Source organism: Typopeltis vanoorti, chromosome 6 (assembly GCF_054136105.1).
Source record: "Typopeltis vanoorti isolate ZY-2024b chromosome 6, IOZ_Tvanoo_1.0, whole genome shotgun sequence".
NCBI classification, from domain to species: Eukaryota; Metazoa; Arthropoda; class Arachnida; order Uropygi; family Thelyphonidae; genus Typopeltis; species Typopeltis vanoorti.
In genome coordinates this window covers 21735231-21762066 of record NC_143554.1, presented here as the reverse complement: position 1 = coordinate 21762066, position 26836 = coordinate 21735231, and the positions used below count along the sequence as shown (strand labels likewise).

The window sequence follows — 26836 nt, the reverse complement described above, 5'->3', positions numbered from 1 at the left end:
AGCATGTTGTATTGCATCTGTCCTGCAATATGGAAACATACATATATTCATTCTGAAAAAATGGAATGTATTGAATATAGGCGTGGATAAGCTTATGTGTTCGTCAGACATGTTGTAATAGATTTAATGGTATTGATATGAACACAGATGGATAAAAAAATAACTATTTATTAGCTTTTAAGTTAATAAATAGTTATTTTTTTGCCTGGTATTATATCCAGCATCTTCAGAGCACACAACATAAAGTTTGTTACAAATGCAAGACAACCACAATCCGGTGTAACAGTGGGGCTAGTATAAGTAATTGCAGCATGCAACACAAGACTAAAGTCCTAATAGGGTGCCATCTAGGTTAAAAAAAATAAATAAATAAATAAAAAAGTTCAAAGTTTTGAAATAGTAGTCCAAATAATAGTCTTAGAAAGTTTGAAAAAAATAAAATAAAAGTAATAAATATTAATTTGGTCTTAGGATTACTGTCTTCCAAATCTTTGGTAGATTTATACAGCCATACTTGTTAAGGTTTGGAGTATGTTTTAAGGCTTCTGTTGATTCCAGGACCAACCTCTCTGACTTGTAGAAGCTTCTGTGCATTACTTTTGTTTTTTTTTTCAATTGATCCTATGTGCAAGGGTATCCAAAGCATGGTCTGCCAGACCCAACTTGCCATAGCGAAAGCATCAGATATATTTTTTGTGTTCACTGAGGCGGATGTCCACAGTTCTTCCTGTCTGTCTGTAGTAGGCTTGATGGCAAGAACAGGGTACTTCATAGACTCCTGGATGTGATAAAGGAGTGCATTTGTCCTTAGGTGAAAGGATGAGAGTTGCTAATTTTACATAAGGTTTAAATACTGTGAGTAGTTGGTGTTTGCTAAGCACCCTAGATATCTTTTCAGATGTGCCTTTAATGTATGGGATGGTGATAGTTTTGTTGTAGTCTTCTGTGGTAGGTAAAGGGGATTTCTCGGTAGCATTTAGTATGTTATTTATCTTATGGGGATTATAACTATTGGTTAAGAAGGTGTGACGTAGGTGAGAAAGTTCAGCAGTGAGAGCAATGTCATTGGAACAGATTGCTCTAGCTCTGTGGGTTAGTGTTTTTAAGATACCATATTGTTGAGAAGGGTGATGGTGTGATTGTTTGTATAAGTATCTCCCTGTATGTGTGGGTTTTCTATAAACCAAAAATGATAAGGAACCTTCTGGAAGACGTGTGATCAGTGTGTCCAGGAATGGCAGGCTGTCATTGTCTTCTAGTTCCATTGTAAAGTGGATTTTAGGGTGCTGGCTATTTAGATGCACTAAAAATGTATTCAATGTGTCTGGGCCATGTGGCCAAATAGCAAACACATCATCAACATAGCATAATTAGAGACTAGGTTTGAGAGTGGCTGTGTTGATAGCTAGTTTTTCCAGATGTTCTATGTAGAAGTTGGCTAATGGGGGGGGGGCAAACCCATAGCTGTCCCATATAATTGTTTGTATATTTTCCCTTTCCATGTAAAATAACCTGCCTGTACTGTGAATTTAAATAGCTGAAATATATCTGGGAGAAATTGTGAATTTAGTAAGTTAAGTGTCAATCAGTGGTACATTAGTGATTAATGAGCTGATATCAAAACTCACCATTAGGTCTGAACTATTTAAAGTATAGTTTTCTAAAATACTTTTTAAGTAGGTAGAATTTTTAACAAAAAAGGGAGAATTGTTTGTGTAAGTGGTTAGTAATTATGCTAAATGTTTAGCTAGTTTATATGTAGGACTGTTTATACTATCTACAATAGGATGCAAAGGTGTACCTTGTTTGTGTATTTTAGGAGCACCATATATTCTGGGTGTTTTAATGTGCAAAGGTTTGAGTTTTTTGACAATTTCTTTTGACCAGGAAGTGACTTTGTTCAGTAACTTGCACACCTTATTCTTTTGTGAGTGGTGGGATCTCGATCTATGATTTGATATGTAAACTGGTCTTGGAGCAGTGCATGCATTTTGCTTTCATATTCTGTTGTATCCATTACTACAGTGGCATTTCCTTTGTCTGATTTGGTTATTGTAATGTGGTTATTATTGCGTCATTCTTTTAGAGCTATTATTTCTTTATGCGGGATATTTTTGGGAGGCTTACAATGGATTAGGATATTGGCCATGTCTAACCTAATGTTATTGGCTATAGCTGGAGACAAGTGGTAAATAATGGTTTCCGTTGAACGTGGGATTTACCACTTGCCTCCAGCTTACTAAAATACCATCTTATGTTCTGCTTCCTACACTGATATCCAAAACCTAAGAATGAACACTCTTTCTGAAGATTACACTGCAAATTCAGATGAATCAGCTTGTGACAATGTGTACAACTTACAATTTCAAAGTAAAAAGTGGATACACATTCAGATTTTTGAATCATGAGCAAAGGGATCACATGGTAGTACTTGATAGGATACAAGGCAGAAGGCTGTGCTAGGTGAATTTTGTTTGAAGGAAGCTCTTTTCGTGAAGATATAATGTTGCAAACTTGGATGTCTTGTAATGTTTCAAAGATGTCATCTAGATGATTTCATGCAGGGAAGAATTATTGGAAACTTTAAGGCTACAGAATAACTGATATTCCCAGAGAGTTTGGAATCTCACCTAGCATAAATTAAAGATACCAAGAAATTATATTATATACTTGGTTTAATTCTTTATCCAAGTGTAAGCAAACAAAGTTTGCACCTGAAGTATTTTCAGGACTAGGGCAACCCTTGGTAAGGGTGGTATGACTTCACATCACTTGCCTTAGTATCCCATAATGCAAAGCACATCTCCTTGCAGACATGTATAATGCTATGCATTATGGGAAGGGTCACTGCCCAGACCAGTTTCGACCTTTAATGATTGAGGTCTTATCAGTGGGAGCAAGACCCAGAGGTGATACCAAGGTTGAAGTAATGCAGAAGTCATATTTTTATATATGAGTTGCCAAAAGGTGTCACACCTTATAATTATAATACTCTGGATTAGAGATAGTCGTTGAAAGTTTTCCACTTGGTTATACCATAAATTAAAGATACCAAGAAATTATATACTTGGTTTAATCCTTTATCCAAGTGTAAGCAAACAAAAAGTTGGCTCCTGAAGTATTTTCAGGATTGGGGCAACTCATGATAAAGGTGGTATGACTTCATATCACTTACCTTAATATCCCATAATGCAGAACATAGCTCTTTACCACGAGTTGTCCCGGTCCTGAAAATACTTCAGGTGCAAACTTTGTTTACTTACACTTGGATAAAGGATTAAACCAAGTATATAATTTCTTGGTATCTTTAATTTATAGCATAACCAAGTGGAAAAACTTTCAACAATCTCACATACCATTGTATCCAGACTCGGGGCAGTATTTCAAACCAATGGAATGTGTTCCAGATTTTTGGCTATAACAGCAAAATGTATTCAATGCACCATGTCAGGTAAGCTTGCAAGTCGGCTCCATTCAAGCACAGGTATGTGGATATCTCAACAAACTGTGCAAGACGTCCTCAACAGGTAGACCCATATGACTGAAGGCCTGTAGTCTGCATCCCTTTTTTCACAGCCTATCGTAAAGCACATTTTCAGTGGTGTTGTTTATAAAATATTGGAAAAGACACCAGTAGGATAATGTACTCTTTACAGATGAGTCATTTTAGATTTTCCTTCGATTCTAGGCAATGTAGCGTGAAAGTGCTACTGCTTATCATCATGAAAATGTTCTTCAAAAGGATAGGATACAGCAGTGCTGGCATCATTGTGTGACACATCAGACCAACCTCTTTTCCATTCCATGTACTTATGTTACTTTGGAAATAACCTCTTTCATGCTGACTTCCCAGTGAATATACCCTCCTGTTTAAGAAATCTCAACAAGTGCCTTCTTTTTTTTTTTTTTTTTTTTTGGTCAATTGCCTACATGCAGATGCCAACTAATGTGCTGTGTGTGAACAGTTGATATTAAAATTGAGATGGGATTCAGTAAAATGCCAGTTTTCTCAGATAATGATTTGTTACTAAATTTAATAAATTTAATATATAATTTTGAAATTTCAGGTACGTGCTACCGAGTCATATGTTGCTGCAGATTTCTGAGGTGTTGCCAAGGTAAGCTTTAGCATAAAAAACATAAAATGCTTGATTATATGTATAATTTATTTTATGTGATTCATTTTTATATAGCCCAAATGCTATGCTTGTTTTATTACCCACATCTTGCTCTTCTCTGGCAGATAGCTGGTCAGTAATTGGCAGAATCAAATGTCTCGAACATTTACATCATGAAGCAAGAAATAAGGTGGGTGGGGAACTCATTTGCTCAGAAGGTGTAGCCAAAACAGTTGCTTGATATTATGTGTTCTTATTCAATTTACTTTGTCTTCCATGTAATATTTATCCTTGACCCTGTCAAGGATAAATATTACATGGAAGACAAAATAAATTGAATAAGGATAAATATTACATGGAGAATATTACAATGATTTTCCTTCCAAAGTTTGTACCCTATTCTTATAATGGGCACTTGCATTAGAGGGCTGTCAAGCCGGTTGCAGTATTTTGTCAGTAACTACTGTACCGTAAACAATCACAGGTGTTTATTGACCCTGCATAAGGGATAGCCAATTCCCCCCCCAGAGACCACTTTACAGGGATAAGAAGCATGACATGTCATCAGCAAAGGACATTGTTGATACTTTTTTAAAATCAGAAAACTTCAATCATCAGAAGAATTCTCCTGTAGGTGAGGCATTTCTCTCTACAGCTAGAAATTGATAATACTAATAGAAATGACATGTTGATAAGTAATGGTGGGACCTAAATGCAAAAATAAATGCAGGTACAGTAAAATGAAGGAAATTTTTGGAATTGATGAAAGAAATGAAATAGGCAATTGGATCTTTGAATTTTGCAAGACAAGGAATGGCAATTACTAATACTGTTGTTCATAAACATTCACAAATACACCTGGATCTCATGTGATAGTAAAAATAAAAGCTGCATCAATTATATCTTAGTAATTGTAAAAAAAAAAAAAAGTGAAACATCATTCCAGAAATGCATCTTGGGAAAGAATTGTTTAAAATATAAAAACTTGAAATAAATAGGTGTAGATTCTGGTCATAAAATTCTTTGGATAGGCAATTACAAAGAATTCCCATCCAAAAAAAATATTGTATTCGGGAATATGCAAATTATAGATCAATAACCTTATTAAGTCATAGCTTTTGAAAATCCAAAAGAATTTTGGGTGGAAGGGAAAAAATGTAATACTAATGCAACAAAACAAGTATTGCAAAAAAAAAAAGCCCAATAATAAGTAACTGGCTTACTCCTTAAGTAAAGACCTGCAGAATCAAAATAAAATTTGAAGAAAGAAAAAATACTTGAAACATTCCTGAATTAAAACTGTAAACAGTTAAACAATCTCATCTAAATATCGAGAAGCAAAATCCAATTGAATAAATCAAAAAGTAGATATGACAAAATGCATTATCTCTCATAATAAAAATATTTCATCTGACCATAGATTTTTTTGAACAAAGGTTCGTTTTTTTTTTTTTTTAAACAAATCTAGCACTAACATATTAGCTTTTGCAAATATAATGAAAATCAGTTAGATAAAAATGAGTTGACTTGCAAAATATTAAGGATGAAAGTGAATGCTCCTGATTAGACAAATGAAAACTTAATAAAACTGAGTGAAGATGAAACATTGATATGGACACATAGGGAAGAAACAGCAAAGTATTGATTAGTTTAGTTTTTCAACTAAATCTGAAGAAATACTCTGGCAGATTACTTAATGACTTGAAATTACAAAGAATTCCCATTCAAAAAGAAATATTGTATTCAGGAATATGCAAATTATAGACCAATAACCTCATTAAGCCATACATTATAAATTATAAGAATTATACAAAGAAGAATAAAAGCAACCTATGAGCAACATTTAAAACAGATGGGATGGGGAAAGGCACAATCGATGCAGTATTCACTTCGTTATCTAAACTGATAGTGGGTATAAATCTTTATTGCTTCTTTATAGACTTTAAGCAAGCCATTGACTCAGTAAGTAGGGGAGGGGTTTAAATATTAAAACAAAACAGAAAAAATCTATTCAATATCAAATCTAGTATTCAATTCAATATAAAAAGTGCTCCATGTGGTTACTGTATCTGCTTGCCAGTTTCAGAGGCTTGGATTTCATTCCCACCATGAGCATGGAGATTTGTGATTAGATGAGATTAATTTCACTGCCCAATGTTGAGAGACCACTGCTATGCTTTTCAGATGCCCAAAGTGGCTTGAAAAAAGTTCCATGTTTGATCTCTAGAGCAGCATTTCCAGATTGTGCGAAAATAAATGAAAAATACAATTATATCAAAACAAGAAAAATCTAGCCCATACAGAGTAAATTAGTATCATGGATGGTTTACCTTTCATGAATTGGTGGTTGACTTTTGATAAATTTCAACGTATCAAAAGTTAAAACATGAAATACCATTTGAGAGAAGGCATCGTGCAGTGATATCTTCTCTCAACATACTTAACCTATGCCTGGAAGAACTGGTATGTGTCCATTGTGGAAAAAGTGATATCTTTAAATGGACAAACATTTTGAATCTCGATTTGATATAGTATTATTTACAGATAAGAAAAGCAGTCACTTTTCTTATCTGTAACTTCAGAAACTATAAGGTATAGAGTAGAAAAACTCCATAAAAACATCAAGATCTGTGGAATTCAGATAAGTTTTAGCAAAAACAGGGTGTCTGAGTAATTAGAAAAAATTAATTAATAGTATGTTAATGACAAATGAAATTACAAAGAAACTAATAAACACAAAATAAATATGAGGTGGCCTGCTGTTATAAACTTACAACTGCCTGAAAAAATACACTTCTCTTCAAAGACGTTAAAATCATACTATATAGTCCTGTGGTATACTTTCTGGCTAATATTTATGGCACAGGGAAAAAAAAAAAAAAATATTAAAAAGCTTTTAAAATGGGTGTTTGAAGAAAATAAATAGCAATAAACTTTAACTTTGTCAAGGATTTGTCCTAGTCCTTCCTTGTCATTACAAAGGAGTACCTATCAATTACCTTAAATTAATTAGAAGAAACACATGTATAAACCACAGTGAAAATTATTTAATTGTAAATATTTCATCCTAAGTATCTTAGAACATCATCAGTACAATATTTAAACAAAATTAGGAATAACATACAGTTGGGGCGCATGATTACCATAGAATCTCATGAAAACATGCTAAAGTAGTACCAAAAAAAAAAAAAAAAAATGTTAATTATTTAACACAATTTTGTATGATAATTTCCCATACTTTAGGAATAGTAAGAACGTCGTTGCGGTTTAGGTTTGGTCTGTGTAGTAGGGCTTCAGAACTTTCTTTGTATAAACGTTCATGTTTAAATAAGGATCTATGTAAAAGTTTAGCCTTTTCCCAATGGATCCTATGGTTTGGATTTTCAATTCCGTGTTGAGAGAGGCCAGATTTCTTCCTGTCTGGTTTGATGTATGCAGAAGTGACTGATGATTTTTTGAGTTGTTTTAGGATTATATCCATTTAGGATGGCTGTATTTTTGATAACTTCTAATTCCTGGTTTAAAGATTCTTCAGAGGAGCAGAATTTGTGTGCTCTGGAAACTAGTAGTATTAATATACTACTTTAGCACGTTTTCGTGAGATTCTATTATAATCATGTGCCCTAACTGTATGTTATTCCTAATTTTGTTTAAATACTGTACTGATGATGTCCTAAGATACTTAGGATGAAATATTTACAATTAAATAATTTCCACTGTGGTTTATACGTGTGTTTCTTCTAATTATGAATGCACCACAGGTTTCGTTATTTAAAAAAAAAAAAAAAAAAACCTTAAATTGCTGCTCCATCTCCCACCTATTCTAATTCTTATCTTAAGCTCATCCAAAGCTACATGCACAGTGTCCTTAGCATAAATACTCAACAGACAATGAGAAAGTAGGCATCATTACCTAACTCCCCTGCCTATCTAAAGCCAATTATTTACTAAATAAAATAAATAAAACACACTTTAGTATCATTCGAAATTTACTATACAGAATTAATAAAAATAATACACACACACATTGAAATGACTATATACAGATTATTGCAAAAAAATTCATTGGCCAGTTATATTTCTCAGATATGGATTCAATTTCCTCATGTGTACCCTCAAGGGATGTTCAGGCTATATGACGACACTACATGATTATTTACATTATTATTAACCTCCTATCCACAATTTTCCTCCAGATCAGTCTGACTGAATCAATCCATCTAGATTCTGGTCTTCCTCTAGGTCTCTTTCCTGCCATCTTAGCATTAAACTCCTGTTTTTCTAATCTTTCCTCTCCCATTCTATTTAAGTGGCCATACCACCTTAGATTAGCTCTGCTTACATATTCTTGAATGCAAACAATGTCAAGTTCTTCCTAATGTCTTCATTTTTAATATGATTCTTCCGTTGATACCATCTGTTCACTCTGTTAATTTTTTTCAGAACTCTCACTGTGGTGGTTGTCTTTGATCAAGTGCTTTATTTCTAACCCAATTCAAAAATCCATAACTTATAACTGATTCAAATGTTGTCTTGTATACTGCTAGTTTGGTGTTTTGGCTAATTTTTCTTTTATTCCATATAAATTTATTCAGCTGGCTACCCATCATACTAGCTTTGCTTATTCTGTTGTCTATTGCCATATTTAACTTGCCATCTTCACTAAAAAACTGTGCCAAAATAGCTGAAATATTTTACTTCCTCTGTAGGCTGTTTATTAAGAATTCAGTTAATGTGTTCTTTTTATTGCTGATTTTCATGCTAATTTTGTTACAGCTGGTATTCAATTTAGTTAGAAAATCTTGGAGACTTGCACTAGATGTTTATGAGTACAACATCATCTACATAAAGCAAATAGCTTAGTTTTACATTTCCAATTCTATTATCCGTCCTAATGCCACTTTCTTTCATAATTTGATGTCCATATAGACGATGAATAAGAGATATCTTGGTCTTACCCCTGATTTCACATCAAACCATCATCCTGTATTTCCTTCTATTCTAACTGGTGACTTACAATTTAAATATAGACTACACATTGCTCTGTATAATGTTCCATTTATCCATATAATTATACTGTTTTGAAAAGCTTTTCTCTGGGCACCTTGTTCATATGCCTTTTCCAGATCTACAAAATTTAAGTACAGATCCTTGTCATATTCCCATGATTTCTCAACCATTTGTCAAAAAGTGAAGTCTGGTTTTGACAACCTCCATTTAACCTGAACCCAGCTTGTTCTTCTCCAAGTTTCTCTTCTACAATCTTTCTCAACCTCTTTTCAAGTATGCTTGCTTACCTGGAACACTTAGTAGAGAAATTCCTGTAATTCTCACCTTCAGCTTTATTTCCTTTTTTTTTATACATGAAAAACTATGAGAGCTCTACTTCAATCATTCAACCTTTTGAATGAACTGTATTCCAAGAATTCAACTTTCTGACAAAGTCCTCTGAATTATTGTGTAGCCACTGCAAAACTTTTATATCTTCATACTTAGCATTTCTGGTCAAATATCATCTATTCCAGTTGCTTTTCTGCATTCCTCTTAAAAATTTTCTAGTATTTTGTCACTGCTTGTTTCATTTAACAGTCTTTCAAAGTAATTACTCCAGTCATCCAGTATATCCTTATCTTCAGTTTTCATGTCACCTTTATCATTTTTGATTCCTTTTACAAATTACTTCTTTTTCCATTTCTAAGCTTTTTCAATAGCCTCTAATATATTGCCACTTTCCCTCTATTTATTTTCTATATTCTTACCAAAGGGGTGCTTAAGGGTCAAAGCTGTATAACTGAGAGGAGACCTCCACATAGCCTTTAAAGGAATGCGGAGAACCGACCAGGGCTTCTGACCTAATGTCCAATCCTCACCTTCTCGTGGTGCACCGTGTTGGGTATCTACTTGGATACTGAACAGACGAGGAAGGACTGGCAATTTGGGATTTAGCCGACCAAATTGTATTCTTATTGGTTAAACTAAAATATAGAATGATGGTACAACATGACAAAATTTCATGCCGGCTGGGGCGTCGCCCGGTTAAACAAGGCCCCGTTGTTTTCGCCAGGGAACCAGGGCGAACAGCGAAAACTCAGCTACTGGAACAAATCTGAAAATAAACCCCAACTCAACATCACCAGAGTTAAAGATCAGTACTATCAACGTAAGAAGCCTGAATGGCAAAGAAATGGAGCTAGCTAGCTGAGGAGTTAGATAAGTACCAGATCGACATAACAGGCGTGACTGAAACAAAAAAGACCAAAACTGGTGAGATCTTTCTGAGCAATAAATACAAAATGTTATATTCAGGCAATGACAATCAAGGAAAAGAAGGAGTAGCCATAGTATTCAACACAAAATACGAGGCTAATCTTCTTGAATGGCAGTCAGTCTCAAGTAGAGTAATGTGGGCAAATATGAGAATGGGGAACTGGACAATGAGACTTATTTGTGCCTATGGTCCCACAGAAGGTTCTACTAAGGTAGAAGTGGAGGAATTCTTTGAAGCTTAAGAAAAAGCAACTGACACAATGAAAAATGAAAAGTTGGTCCTTGTTGGGGATCTAAATAGCACAGTAGGAAATGATTGTGAGACATACAAAAATATTTTGGGAAAATTTGGAGAAAAGAGCAAAGCTAATAATAATGGCAAATATCTGTTGGATTTCTGCTCAGGACATGGACTGGTTATTACTAACACCATGTTCCAACATAGAAATGTGCACAAATTCACATGGAGAGAAGAGGCTAGGAATAAGAAAAGTCTCATTGACTATGTTATTGTTGATAGTGATGTTTTCTCCCTGGTGCAGGACACCAGAGTGTACACAGGATTTGAAATTGGAAGTGATCACTATATAGTCTTGAGCAGGATAAAATTGAATTTCATATCGAAAAGAATAACATGTAAGAAAGTTTTAAAGCGAATAAAAGTTGAGCAGCTCTCAGATGTGAGCTGTAGACTAAAACACACAAAGATTATTGAAGAAAAAATGAAAGAGTTTGAGAACAGGAATCAAACCTTGGAGATTCAGTGGCAAACTCTGAAGAAAACATTGATTGATTCTGCCAGAGAGGCATGTGGTGAGGTTGTCTGTAAGGATAAAAAAAATCAGAACTCCCTGGTGGACACAGGAAGTTAAAGAGGCAGTGAAGGAAAAGAAGAAAGCATACCAAAAGTTCCTGTCAAATAAGTCAGCTTGTGCTCTTAAAGAATATAGAGACAAATGCAAGAATGCTAAACACTGTGTAAAACAAGCTAAACAAAAGTCATGGGAGGACTTTGGCAAGAATATAGAAAATAAATATCAAGAAGGTGGCAAAATATAATAGAGGTTGTTGAAGAAGCGTAAGAATGGAGGAAAGAGTGCTATAAAAGGAATTAGAGATGATAAAGGTGACATGAAAACTGGAGAAAAAGATATCCTTGAAGTATGGAGTAATTACTTTGAAAAACTGTTAAATGAAACAAGCAGTGATGACAGCACAGTGGTAAAAAAACACTGACCAGGCATGCAGTAAGGAATACATATCCATACTTGAAATAGAAAAAGCCATCAAAGACTTGAAATGTGGAAAGGCAGCAGGAGTAGATGATATTCGACCAGAAATACTGAAGTATGGTGGTATAAGAGTCTTACAGTGGCTGCACTGCATAGTTCAGAAAGCTGGACAGAGGGACGAATTCCCGATGATTGGAGTAGAGCTCTCATAGTACCCATATATAAAAAGGGAAATAAAACTGCATGTGAGAATTACAGAGGTATTTCCCTACTGAGTGTTCCTGGCAAGATCTATGCAAGTATACTTGAGAAACGGTTGAGAAGAATTGTGGAAGAAAAGCTTGGTGAAGAACAAGCTGGATTCAGGCCAAATAGAGGCTGTCAGGATCGGATCTTTACTTTACGACAAATAGTCGAGAAAGCATGGAATATAACAAAGATCTGTATTTAAGTTTTGTCGATCTGGAAAAGGCATATGACAAGGTGCCAAGAGAGAAGCTATTCAATACGCTGCAGTTATATGGTGTCAATGGGGCATTATATCAAGCAATACTTAGTCTTTATTTGAGTTGTAAGTCAGCACTTAGAATTGAATGAAGTACAGGAAGATGGTTTAATGTTAAATCTGGTGTGAGACAAGGATGTACATTATCCCCTCTGTTATTCATTATCTATATGGATCACTTTATGAAGGAAAGTGGTATTAAACATGATATCAAAATTGGAGATGTTAATGTCAGCTCTTTGCTTTATGCAGATGATGTTATACTTCTAAATAAATCCGCTACAAGTCTGCAAGATTCTCTGACTATATTGAATAGCTGTTGTAATAGATATGGTATGAAGGTCAGCAATAAAAAGACAAAGACAATGAAAATAGGCAGAATCATTGAAAATGTCAACTGTGTTGTGAATGGAGAACCTGTGGAACAAGTAAAATATTTCAGCTATTTAGGCACAATTTTTACTGAAGATGGTAAATTAAATATAGAAATAGACAACAGAATCAGCAAAGCTGGTATGGTGGGAAGTCAATTGAATAAATTCATATGGAATAAGAGAGAAATTAGTCGGAACACTAAATTAGCTGTATACAGGACAGTGTTCAAACCAGTTTTAACTTATGGATCTGAGAGCTGGGTCAGAAGTAAAACACTTGACCAAAGACTAGAGACAGCAGATATGAGAGTCCTGAGAAAGATTGTAGGCGTGAACAGATGGCATCAATGGCAGTATCATATTAAAAACGAGGATATTAGGAAAGAACTTGACATTGTCAGCATCCAGGAATGCGTTAACAGAGCTAATCTCAGGTGGTATGGTCACTTAAACAGAATGGGCGAGGAAAGATTAGCAAAACAAGTGTTCTCTGCCAGGTTGGCAGCAAAACGACCCAGAGGAAGACCAAGATATAGGTGGATTGATACGGTACAAAGTGCTTTAGGTGATAGAAATATAAGATCTGTTGATGATGTTGGAGTGTTGACAAGTAACAAACTGATTTGGAGGAAAATTGTAGATAGGAAATTAATAATGATGTAATATTTTTCATGTAGCACTATCATATCCTGTACACCCCTTGAGGGTACATGGCAGGAATTTGATGATGATGATGATGATGATCTTTAGTTTTCATGTCACTGTTATCACCTCTTTCTTTTACAGTACTGGTTCCTGTATTTGTAAGCTTCTCATTAGTCTTCAGAATATTTCGCAACCTTCCTGATATTTGTCTGCTATATCCTTACTAGTCCACCCATGATGTGATTAGCTGCTTTTATACATTGCTTTAGTTTCTTACATTTTTCTATGTATTCTCTCAGCACATACTAGCTTATTTGCTAGAAACTTTCAATACACTTTCTTTTTTTTTCTAAGATTGCCTTTTTAACTCCTGAGTTCACAGTTGAGTTATGATTATTCTATCCTTGCAGACGTCACCATGTGCATCTCTGGCTGAATCAGTTTTTGTCAACGCCTCCAGGGAGTCTCCAAAGTTTGGTTCTTGTTCTCAAACATTTTCTTCTGTCTTTCTTGGATAATATTTTTATATCTAAGTATACTCTTTACCTCTGAAAGCTGCTTAACTTTGTTTCTTTACAAAACTTCAGTACACACTTTTCAGGAAGATATTCAGTCTCATCCAACTCAAACTAAATGGTGTTCAGTGCCTGTTTCAAATTTCCTCTATACTGTTGTTGTTGTGAATTATCATCAGTCACTAAAAATGATAACCTAATCAGATAAAAATTTTCTTATTTCTCTTCTCTTCTATTTGTGTGAACTGGTATCTTTATCGTGAAACACGTAAAGTCTAGTTCATCACCTCAATAGAAATCCAGCATGTACTTATCGTTATTGTCATCTTTGTTCTTTTCTCCAAATTTTCACAAACCATTTCTGCATGTCTGGTTATTCATTTCCTGCTGCCATGTAGTTCTCTGAATAGTACCAATGTTGTTTTTATCAGTTGTCTTATATACTGATTCAAGATGTTCCTCCATTTCTTCCTTAATAGTACATCGTGGGACCATATGCACAAATTAGTTGCATTGTCCAGTTTTGATTTTCGATGTTTACCCACATCACTCAGCTTGAAATTGCATGCCATTCAAGATCATCATCCTCTTGTTTAATGTTGAATACTATAGATACTGCTTTCTTTTCCTGATCCTTTATGCCTGAATATAACATATTGAGAAGTTGCAGGCATAGACTTCTGTGGCTAATTGGTTTAAAAGATATATTTCAGTGATTACACCACTTTTTTTTTTTTATTATTATTATTATTACTATTCAGTTATATAAAACACTGAAATAATAGTTCATGACAAGTTTTGTAAATCGTAGGATCTTCAGGGGGTAAATAGTATAACTTAAAGTTTAAACAAGAAAATTAATAAATACAAATCATAACCGTCTGGCTATTCATAAAACTCAAATAACAGAATGCAGATATATAACATTATTGACGTTGAACAATACCGGACGATGTCACATGTTCTTGTTCATACAGTCCAAGCTCAGATTGAGGTAGATTTTTTATTAGAGCTGATCACACTTGATGGAGAATTAAACCTTGATTTTTATTGCATTGGGTTGGGTTTTTTTAGCATATTAGCAGCTTCTTTAAATTTTCTTGTATAACTGTTGTTTTTCTATGTATGACATCGTTTTTTGCCAGAGTACATCGTGTCCATTGGAAGTGGTATGGAAAGCAAGACCCGATTTTTTGTTCTCTTTTGTATTGTATTTTGTAATGTAATGAAGACTAAAATACTTAACACAAATCCTTTAACAGAATGGATATGAAACAAAAACCATCAAGAGAATCCTTAAAATGCTTCCAGCTAACAACACACTAAAACAGGATTACAAAAATGCAATCACACTTCCTTATATCAAAAATGTTACAGACAAGCTAGCCAAATTAATGAACAAACACAACATAAAAGTAGCCTTCTTTCCTTTGGAAAAAATCTGAAGATTTCTACATCCACCAAAACCACCTCATCATTATCTTAAAAAGCCAGGAGTCTATAAAATCCATTGCTCTTGTGGGATTTGCTACGTAGGACAGACAGGAAGATCTGGAGAAATACGCATGGCTGAACACCAAAAAGACGTACAATACAAAAGAGAACAAAAAATGGGTCTTACTTTCCAACGGGTTTTGCTTATATATCTCCACTTCCACTGGACACGATGTACTCTGGCAAAAAACGATGTCATACATAGAAAACAACAGTTATATAAGAAAATTTAAAGAAGCTGCTGATATACTAAAAAACCCAACCCAATGCAATAAAAATCAAGGTTTAATTCTCCATCAAGTGTGGTCAGCTCGAATAAAAAAATCTACCTCAATCTGAGCTCGGACTGTATGAACGAGAACAAGAACACGTGACATCGCCAGTATTGTTCAACATCAATAATGTTATATATCTGCATTCTGTTATTAGCCAGATGGTTATGATTTGTATTTATTAATTCTCTTGTTTCAACTTTAAGTTATACTTTCCCCCCCCCCAAGATGTAAATCCTATGATTTCCAAAACTTGTCGGGAACTATTATTTCAGTGTTTTATATAACTGAATAATTAAAAAAAAAAAAAAAAAATGGTGTAATCACTGAAATATATATATTGAGAAGTATTTTGCCTCTTTTTGTCTTTGTTTCAGAAACATTAGTTATGTCTGCCTGATATTTCTCTAATTCTTTTGCCAGTTCCACTTTTTTTCTGTTGATACTTCTTATGCTGATGATGTCTGTCATGAATTCTGCCAGTGGGAGTTTCTTCCAGTAAGTGACTGTTTGATGTTCACTCGGGTTCCTTGATTAAAATAACTAGATCATCTTCTTTAACTGAGCAGTGTCCCAGCTGAGATGAAAGTTCATGTTGTACCATCATTCCTATTTTGGTTCAAGCCAATAAGACCAAGTTGGTTGACTGAATACCAGATTCCCAGCTCATCATTGTTTGTTCAGTATCCAGGTAGATACCTTCTAACAGACTACACCATGAGAACGTGAGATTAGCCATTAGGGCAGAAGCCTGGGATGATTGTTTTTCTGCATTCCTTAAAATACTTCGCTTAACCCTGATGCTGTTATAATCCTAAATAAATCTTCATGACAAAATCAGCAATAAGAAGACAAAAACCATGAAAATAGGCAGGAACATAAAAAAAAAAAACATCAACTGCATCCTGAATGGGAGAACTTACAGCAGAAGTAACACATTTTGCTATTTAGGCACAATTTTGAGTTAAGGTGGAAAATTAAATATCAAAATAGACAACAGAATTAGCAAAGCTGGGCACATGGAGAACTGTCTGAATAACTTTATATGGAATAAAAGAGAAATAAATGAGCAAAAACGTGAACTAGCCTCACACAAGACAGTGTTCCAAATTTTTATCTTAAAGATCAAAGAATTAGGTTAAAAATAAAGTACTGGATCAAAGGCAAATTAGAAACCACAGCTGTAAGAGTTCTACAAAAAATTAAGATGGTGAACAGATGGCATCATTGCCAGAATCGTATTAAAAATGAAGATATCAGGAAGCAACTTTGCATTGCTAGCATATAACAATTGACAATATTGTAATTCTGGCGGATAAGACTAAGTTGAAGGAAAAGTGTTGATACGAAGTTAGTAATAATGTAAACTTTTCACGTAGTATTATTAATTACTATAGTAATATAGTAATGTCATTGTTTAATTACTATAGTAATTAAACATTGACAATCAGGGAAAAGGAGTATTCAACACTAAATACAAGGCTAATCCTTAAATGGCAGGCAGTATCAAGTAGAGTGATGTTAGCAAATATCAGAATGGTGAACTGGACAATGAGACTTATTTGTGCCTATGGTCCCACATAAGGTTCTAATAAGATAGAAGAGGAAGAATTTTTTGAAGCTTTAGAAAAAGCAACTGACACAATGAAAAATGAAAAGTTGGTCTTTGTTGGGGATCTAAATAGCAGAGTAGGAAATGATTGTCAGGCATACAAAAATATTTTGGAAAAATTTGGAGAAAAGAGCAAAGCTAATAATAATGGCAAATACCTGTTGGATTTCTAATCAGGACGTGGACTGGTTACTAACACAATGTTCCAACATAAAAATGTGCACAAATTCACATGGAGAGATGATGCAAGGAATAAGAAAAGTATCATTGAATATGTAATTGTTGATAGTGATGTTTTCTCAGTGGTGCAGGACACTGTATACAGAGGATTTGAAAGTGATCACCATTTAGTCTTGAGCAGAATAAAATTGAATTTCATATTGAAAAGAAGAACTGTAAGAAAGTTTTAAAGCGAATAAAAGTTGAGCAGCTCTCAGATGTGAACTGTAGACTAAAATACTGGAGATTCAGTGGCAAGCTTTGAAGAAAACATTGATTGATTCAGTCAGAGAGGCATGTGGTAAGGTTGCTGCAAGGGTTGAAAAATCAGACGTCCATGATGGACAAAGGAAGTTAAAGGGTCAGTGAAGGAAAATAACAAAGCATATCGAAAGTTCCTGGCAAATAAGTCAGCTAGTGCTCTTAGAAAAAAACTGTAAGAAAGCTATACACTGTGCAAAACTAGCTAAACAAGTCATAGGAAGAACATAGAAAATAAATATCAGGAAGTTTGCAAAATATTTTGGAGGTTGTCAGAAATGGAGGAAAGAGTGCTATAAATGAAAAGACGTGGGAGTAAAAAAAAAGTCGAGAGCATAGGGATAAAATGAAAATTAAGCTGCAAAATAAGAAACAACAAAGCATGGAAACAGGGTCAAGAAGTAATGGAAAACATAAAACATCAATTGATGAGTGAGTTATAACTTTGAGTTTTCCCAGAGTAAAAATTAAGGATATAAAGGATGCAATTCAAAAACAGAAAAGTAAATGAGATCGTATTTGCAGTAAGTACTAACAACTTAACTAGCAATAAGTTCAGTGTGAGAGAGGACATAAAAGGGTTGTTGGAAGAGACCAGAGTGAAGAGTGAGAAAGTGAAAATTGTCAGCATTTTACCTCGATATAATAAAAATGAATTAAGAAGAAGGGCTATGATGGCAAACGATTCGATGCGTAGGCTGTGTGGAGTGAGTTTGAGGGAAGATTGCATTTGTATAAGAGGGATGGCACCCAAATGCATTTGGTATCAGGAGTCGAGAAAAACTAATAACTGGTATCAGGCATAACAGAGAGTCAGAGAAACTAAATTATGGAGGGAAGAATGGTGAGAATGTGAGTGTTAGAGCAACAATAAATGACAGGAATGGGCTTTGTTATGGAAATGTGATGAGGAGAGAACAATTTCGACTTTGTGTTTGTCTGCTTCAGACCCATCAAACGTGTGTAAAGATATCTACATGTATAAGGCACTAGAGAAGAATAGACATCTGCAAGTTGTCCAACTGTGTCATGAAGACTGTGGACAAGAGTATACAAAAGAACATGCAGGTAGATTATTATGTCTGTACATGAATGCTAGGAGTATCATAAACAAAGGGGTAGAGTTTGTTGCCTTAGTCAATATGTTGGGCCCTCAGATTGTAGGCATTAGTGAGACCTGGCTATCAGAATCAGACATACTAACTGATATCGAGTATAAAAGTACACTATTTTTAGGAAGGATATGAGAGGAGGGGTTTGCTGCTAATGATATCGGATGACATGAATCCAATTAGAGTTGAGATATACGATTGTAGTACTACTACTAACAGTGTTTCATGTGGCAGTGAGTTTGAAGTCATCTGGTGTGAGGTGGAATCTAACAAGATCAATTGCATAGTAGGGTATTGTTACAGACCTCGTGGATCAGTTGCTAGTAACGAAGAAATGCATCACTAAATAGACAAGATGAATGCAAAAAAGAGCAATCATAATGGGAGACTTTAATTATCCAAATATTGATTGGGTAGCAGTAGAAACTCATGAGAAGAATGAAAATGCATTTATTGAGCTGTTGAGGGACAACTTCCTCAAGCAGCATGTGACAGAAGGAACTTGAGATCAAAGAGTGTTAGATTTGATTATAGTGTCAGAGGGCGTTTCAGTTAAAGATGTAACTATTCTGCCTCCGATTGGTGACAGTGATCATGCTGCACTCACTTGGGAAGTTCCATTCAGAAAAGGTTACATGCTGAACTACAAAGCAGGAAATTATGACCAACTGAGCTTAGTATACTGAGGAGTATACTAAGTTCAGTGGAATGAGATCAGTTGATAGATGGGAAGAATATCGACAGGGGGAAGATTTAAACAATACTTAAATGATGCGATATCAGAGTGTGCCTCTAGAGTTCAAAGAATAAATAGGGTAGGAGTCCTTCTGTCCCTTCTATCCTAGAAGCTGGGATCGCTTCTTTGAGGAAAGCTCCTCTCAAGCCCCAACAAAGACTGTTTCTCCTTTCCCACTATCTCCTACCTCGCTTTTACTACAAGTTGGTGCTTGGTAGGACATATATCTTGGTACTGTCCTAAATGGACAGGGCTATCCGTTCAGCCATGAGATCATGGCTGAACGGATAGCCACCTGACACTCCTATTTCCATGCAAGGGTGAAGGATGGTGGGCTTGGGGTTCCATCACTTAGATGGCTGATCCCACGCCTGCGGCTGTCAAGAATTGCGCATTCAGAACTATTTTCTTCCCCCATCTGCAGAGAGGCTTTCTATAGCCCATTAATACAAGAAGACTTTAGGTGGGCTAAAGGCTGGTCCCATTCTCAAGGTACTTTAATCGAGTCAGCACCCGCAGAACACAAGAGATGGGCATCTCTGTGCACTGTTCTGTAGATTGGTGCTCCTTTAAAAGAGTCATATCTGGTGCCTCCCCAGCATGATTGGGTAAGGGATTTCACCAGACTCCTCCCTGGGTTTGAGTATATTGACCTTATCAGGACGAGAATCAATGCCCTGCCTACTCGAGCCCGCACAGCTCGATGGGGTAGTGACGACTCCAACTGTAGGGCTGGCTGCCACTACAGTGAGACATTGTCTCATATAGCCCAGTGTTGTTTCCACATCCATGGGGTCTGCATGAGGAGGTATGATGCCATGGTCTCCATTCTGAACAACCGCTTTAAGAACAAAGGTTGGGAGACTGCGGTGGGACCACATTATAGGACTTCCGCGGGTTTGCGTAAGCAAGACTTGGTGATTAAAATAGGTGGTGACGTTTGGGTAGTTGATGCCCAGGTGGTGGGAACAGGGTACCAACTAGCCTATAGCCATAATAATAAAGTAAATTATTATAAAAATAACCAAGATCTAGTTAGTAAGATACGGGAGGAGCAGAGCATGGGGCAACTCAGAGGTTTACCAGCACCACCATCTCTTTACATGCCGTATGGAATGCAGATAGTTATAAGGACTTAAAACAGCTTGGGCATATGCAGAAGGATATAAAAGTTCTTTCCTTGAGGGCCCTACAGGGCACACTGGTGGCATGCGTTGCCACCAGAGAATGACTACAATGATAACTAGAACAGGCATAGGGTAAAACACTTGTAAAGGCATAGGGCTATATCAAGTCTGGACGTGATGTAAGGGTAGTACTGTCCATAACCAGTACAAAAATTTTAAATAAATAAATAACCAGTGGTGTACAACAAGGATTAGTGCTTGGTCCACTGTTATTCAATCTGTACATTAATGATATTGTGAAACAATTTGACAAGTGACATACAGCTATTGCTGATGATGCAAAGATAGGTAGGGTAATCAGAAATGCTACTGATATGCAGTACTTGCAGAATAATTGAATAGACTGGAATTTTGGCCCAGGGAAAATGGATGTCAGTAAATGTAAAGTCATGCACTTCGGCATCATTAAATATCCAATGTCGTATTATATTGGTGGGATAATGTTTGAAGATATTGATGCTGGGGATCTTGGAGTGTTAGTAGATTGGAAGATGAAGTTCAGGGGCCATGTAACAAAGATTGCAAATACAACTCAAAAGATAATTGCAGTGCTGAAATTAATGTTCACATGTAAAGATAAGGATGTCATTTTGCCTCTTCACAAGGCATTCGTAAGATCTCACTTGGACTATTGTGTGCAGGTCTGGTCTCCTTGTTTCTGTTGTTATTCTGATACAGTGGAGAGATAGTGCAAATGAGAGTATTAGAAATGATGTCAAGATGTAGAATACTGATTATGAAGACAGTTTGAGAATTTGTAGACTGCAGACACTAGCAAACAGGAGAAAGAAGGGTGATATGTTTGAGACTTACAAACTTCTGAATGGGTCATACAGGATTTCAGTTGATAGAATTTTTCAATTTATGGAGGGTCTCCACTCTCCATAAAAGGACAAGAGGGCATCATTGGAACCTGGAGAGAGAAGGGAGTGAGGGCTATATTTTTCTGTCATAAGGTGATGCACGATTGGAATGGATTGCCATTTGATGTTGTGTCTGAAAGCAGTGTGAATGACTTCAAGAATAAGCATGATAGCTGGTGCGTGTAATTGGTTGCCTCCCTCGATGAGTCCCTGACTTCCAGGGGGTTTCTCTTAATAATAATAAAAGGAATTAAAAGATGATAACGGTGCTATGAAAACTGGTCAAAAAGATGTTATTGATATATATTATTACTTCAAAAAATTGCTAAATGAAACAGCAAAATCCTGCAGTTGGTTCATGACAATCTTACTTGTTGATGTTCTTATTGTTACAATTAACATTGCCAATTTAATTATAAAAATGTGGATCAAATGAATGGAAGTCAATAAATTTTGTTTTTCTATTTATTTTTACCTAAATTTTACACTTAAGCCTGAGAAGTCAAGAAAACACTTTACTGTTATGAACAGTAAAGTGTTTTCATTATATCAGATCTTATATTTCTTGTCTTCTAAGGTATTTTACTACATTATTCTTCTGGGTCTTTATTTTTCAAATTTTCACATTACGTTTTACATTAGTAATTTTCAAATTTTTATGTTATTTTTATGTTATCAGTCAAGACTCCATTATATCAGATCTTATGTTTCTTGTCTTCTAAGGTATTTTACTACATTATTCTCCTGGGTCTTTATTTTTCAAATTTTTATGTTATTTTTTTTTTACTGATGTATGTTTCAGGAAAAAACATTCTACACAAAAGTACACATTACATTTGCTGCATTTCCATGCTGTCTGTTTACATCTTTTCATGGCATATTCACGTCCTTTATCAGCTTTTTTATTTTCGAATATTTCTATTTTCGTAATAAAACACTGTTGTCCCAAGGAAAAATTGTCTTTTTCTAGTGTGGCAGTCAATGTGTTAAACAGAATTGGAGAAGAAAGATTAGCAAACCAGGTGTTCTCTGCCAAGTTGCCAGGAAAAAAAAGACCCAGGGGAGCACAAAGATATAGGTGGTACATGGTAGCTTGATACAGTGAAAATGCCTTAGAAGACAGAAATATAAAATCTTGACAGATAACAGATTGATTCGGAAGAAAATTGCTGATAGGAAGTTAGTAATTATATAAGTTTTTCATGTAGTACTATCTTAATATCCTGTACACATCCCTTGAGGGTACATGTCAGGAATTTGATGATGATGACTCTTATTGTATCCTGTACACTCCTTGACAGTACATATCAGGAAGTTGACGATGCTAAATTGGCAACACTATTCAGAACTGTTGTCCAAAAACTTTTAGAAATCACATAAGCTACCCACAACATATCTTCTGGGGAAAAAAAGCTGTTGCTATATCTCAAGAAGTTTAGTCTAAACCAGATATAATCTCTGTATATAAATCTGCTCAGTAAACCAACATTGCCCATGGATGGGTTTTTATTTTCAATACTGCATGTATTGCTTGCATTCAACATTTATTTCGAATAAAAATAGATTTCTTTCTACAGTATGAGTTGCCTGTAGTTTCCATTATTCCCACATGTGATGAAATATTATTAATGAATAACCTTGAAAAAGTTGTCCCACTCTTAAGCACAGTTAAAACCCACAATATGGTATTGGTACATTCATTCATTACATCCCACTCATAATAAAACACATAATCTTCAAAGATTAGAGATTATTATCTTTTAATGACAAAAACCTAGCATATTAATTGTAAATATTGTTTGTTTGTTTTTCTTTTTGAGGAACACTCATTTATTTGGAGCAATCTTTCTTAAATAAGTATAATTTTGCTTGCTAGTTGGCCAAGCGGTTATTATATCAAATCTCTAACCAGTGAGCTGTGGATTCGAATCTTACTCTGGGCATAGATATTTGTGATTGTCTTTGAATTTCCTCACCCAGTGTTGAGAACATTGCATGGCTTATTTGGGGCCTGAAGTTACTTGAAAAAGTTTAATGTTTAGTATAGAGAGCAGGGTTTATGGATTATGAAAAATAGATGCATAAAAATATCTAAAAAATGAATAAAAGAATAAAAACTCCCTTAGAATATTGTAACTGTATTATGTACTGTACTGTACTATGGCACTATAAGTTTACAACTTTCTTGGGTGGAAGTTAACATAAAAAATAATAATAATAATAAATGTAAGGATGAATTGCATGAACAGTCATATTGCTGAACAGAAAATAGTAGCAGTGATTATCATACCTCTGATAATCAAACATAGAAAATATGCATCTGACTAGATGCATTTGGTCTGTGGATGGCTAGCTAGCTAATATTTAATTACCTATGTCTAATCCTTAAATTTGCAATTTCAATACTGAATATTTTGTTTGTTTACTTTTTCTGGCACTGTAAAATATTTATAACAATGACGTTTTGTCAAAACTTGATTTTGAAACATTATTAAATTGGCAGTCCTACTTGTTCACTCTTGAACAAGTAGGAGTGTCTTCCAGACAACTAGTGAACAGTTTTGAAATGACTGATTAGGTCACTTTGTGAGCTGCCTTTCTCTATTTAGACTGGCTATAACTAGAGCTTCCCAGTTGTTTATGTTGATGTTATATTTCTTCAAATTTGAAGTTATCCTTGAAGCACTTCTTTGGGCTGCTTTAAATTCCAAGAAGGATGTTTTGGCAGGTGAACATTATTCATCAGCATCAGTAATCAACATTACTACATCTAGTAATGTTGCTGATGAATAATCATTGCTGAGTTCTTTTACAGTTAGCCTCATCAAAATACTGATATCTAGTGCACTTGCTTTTCCCCAAAATCTTGAGATTCTTCAAAGACTGCACCAGTATTTTTCAAGTGCCTGTAGCATGTGGTCCAAATTTTGCAACCTTACAGCAAAGTTGACAGCAGTCATATAAGCCAAATTATTATCGAACTATGTATGTTACTAAATTTTTTCATATTTGGAGACATGATGCCTCAGTAACTGCACTATCAGATAATAAAATTTCTTGTTTTTAGAGAGCAGCAAGGTATCTTAGCATGCTGTAATCCTGTTCCTCCTCTTGTTCGTCAGCAGTTGAATGAGCTTCACATGATCATTCTCAAAGCACGAGATGCTGATTTTGTAATGGTATGATCATTTTTGAATCTTTAAAATAACATTTATTAAGAATTTAATATTAGTAAGATTTTTTTCCCACTCTTTAACTTTTGAAAGGTGTACAGTTTTCTTTTGAAAAAATAACTTTTTAATTTTATTGGATTTTTTAAATCAATAGGATATGTTTTCTCCTAACATGCTTAGATAATATCGTATGATAGTAATTAAAACTTATGCATACTGGTATCAGAAGGTAAAAAGTATTAATTCCTTAATTGATAAATCATTTTATCATGCTATATATTAGTAGCTGTTGCAACCTGAAATGAAAGATGAACATTAGCATCATTTAAGTTTGGATTGTAGTCACATTGTCCAACATATGAATGCTGCTACAATCTTATAACTAAACATGCTTTCTTCTTCCCAAAAACTATAAGAATTGCCTCTCTCTCTCTCACACACACACACACACACACACACACACACACACAAGAAAAATGGAATGACATATGTATGAATTTCATCATCAAATACCTAACATATACCCTCAGTTAGTGTATAGGATATTTTGATAGTAATACATGAAATAGTTTCATCATTGCCTTGATGATGTTATCAGTATTGACTGATAACAGATTAATCTGTTATCAGTCAAGACTCCTTTATATCAGATCTTATGTTTCTTGTCTTCTAAGGTATTTTACTACATTATTCTTCTGGGTCTTTATTTCTGGCCATGAAAGCTCTTTCCTGCTAATTTTCTCACTTCCATTCCACTTGAGTGACATACCACCTGCTAACACATTCCTGAATACCAACAATGTTAAGTTCTTTCCTAATGTGCTCATTTTTAATGTTATACCGACACTGATGCTATCTATTCACTTCCCTAATTTTTTTCAAACATTTCTTGATCAAGTTTTATTTAAAGTCACAATTGGCTTGAACACTGTCATATATACAGCTAGTTTAGTGTTTTGACTAATTTCTCTCTTAATCCATATAAATTTATTCACTTGACTTCATACCACACCAATTTTGCTAATACTGTTGTTTATTTCCATCTTCAATTTGTCATCTTCACTAAAAATTATGCCTAAATATCTGAAATGTTGTTCTATAAGTTCTCCATTCAGATATCGTTGATGTGGTCAGTTTGTCTGACTATTTCATTGTCTTTATTTCTTTATTAGTGATTTTCATTCCAACAGGAAGTTAAAGAAGCAGTAGAGGAAAAGAAGAACGCATATGAAAAGTTCCCGCAAATAAGTCAGCATGTGCTCTTAGAGAATACAGAGACAAATATAAGAAAGCTAAATACTGTGTAAAACTAGCTAAACAAAAGTCATGGGAAGACTTAGGTAAGAACATAGAAAATAAATATCAAGAAGATGGCAAGATATTCTGGAGGTTGTTGAAGAAGCTTAGAAATGGAGGAAAGAGTGCTGTAAATTAAAGATAAACGTGACATGAAAACGGGAGAAAAAGATATCCTTGAAGTATGGAGTAATTACTTCGAAAAATTGCTAAATGAAACAAGCAGTGATGACAGCATAGTGGTAAAAAACACTGACCAGGCATGTAGTCAGTAATACATATCTATACTTGAAGTAGAAAAAGCCATTAAAGGCTTGAAATGTGGAAAGGCAGCAGGAGTAGATGATATTCGACCAGAAATGCTGAAGTATGGAGGTATCAAAGTCTTACAGTGGCTGCACTGCATGGTTCAGAAAGCCTGGACAGAGGGACAAATTCCCGATGGTTGGAGTAGAGCTCTCATAGTACCCATATATAAAAAGGGAAATAAAACTGATTATGAGAATTACAGAGTGTTCCTTGTAAGATTTATACCAGTATACTTGAGAAACGGATGAGAAAGATTGTGGAAGAAAAGCTTAGTGAGGAACAAGCTGGATTCAGGCCAAATAGAGGCTGTGAGGATCAGATCATCACTTTACGACAAATAGTCGAGAAAGCATGGGAACATAACAAAGATCTGTATTTAAGTTTTGTCGATTTGGAAAAGGCATATGACAAGGTGCCAAGAGAGAAGCTATTCAATACGCTTCAGTTATATGGTGTCAATGGGGCATTATATCAAGCAATACTTAGTCTTTATTTGAGTTGTAAGTCAGCAGTTAGAATTGAAGGAACTACAGGAAGATGGTTTAATGTTAAATCTGGTGTGAGACAAGGGTATACATTATCCCCTCTGTTATTCATTATTTATATGGATCACATTATGAAGGAAAGTGGTATTAAACATGAAATT

General features: G+C 34.9%; 1 protein-coding gene across 1 annotated transcript in view; it reads left to right on the top strand.

Annotated features, from left to right (window-relative positions):
• The window catches only part of Rrp6 (exosome component Rrp6), a 251754-nt gene that overhangs the window by 135839 nt on the left and 89079 nt on the right, over positions 1-26836 (top strand). The window contains exons 12-13 of the mRNA XM_090393930.1: positions 4068-4118; positions 24480-24591. Of these exons, the coding sequence (XP_090250056.1) occupies positions 4068-4118; positions 24480-24591 (163 nt within the window). The remainder of the gene's footprint in view (positions 1-4067; positions 4119-24479; positions 24592-26836) is intronic.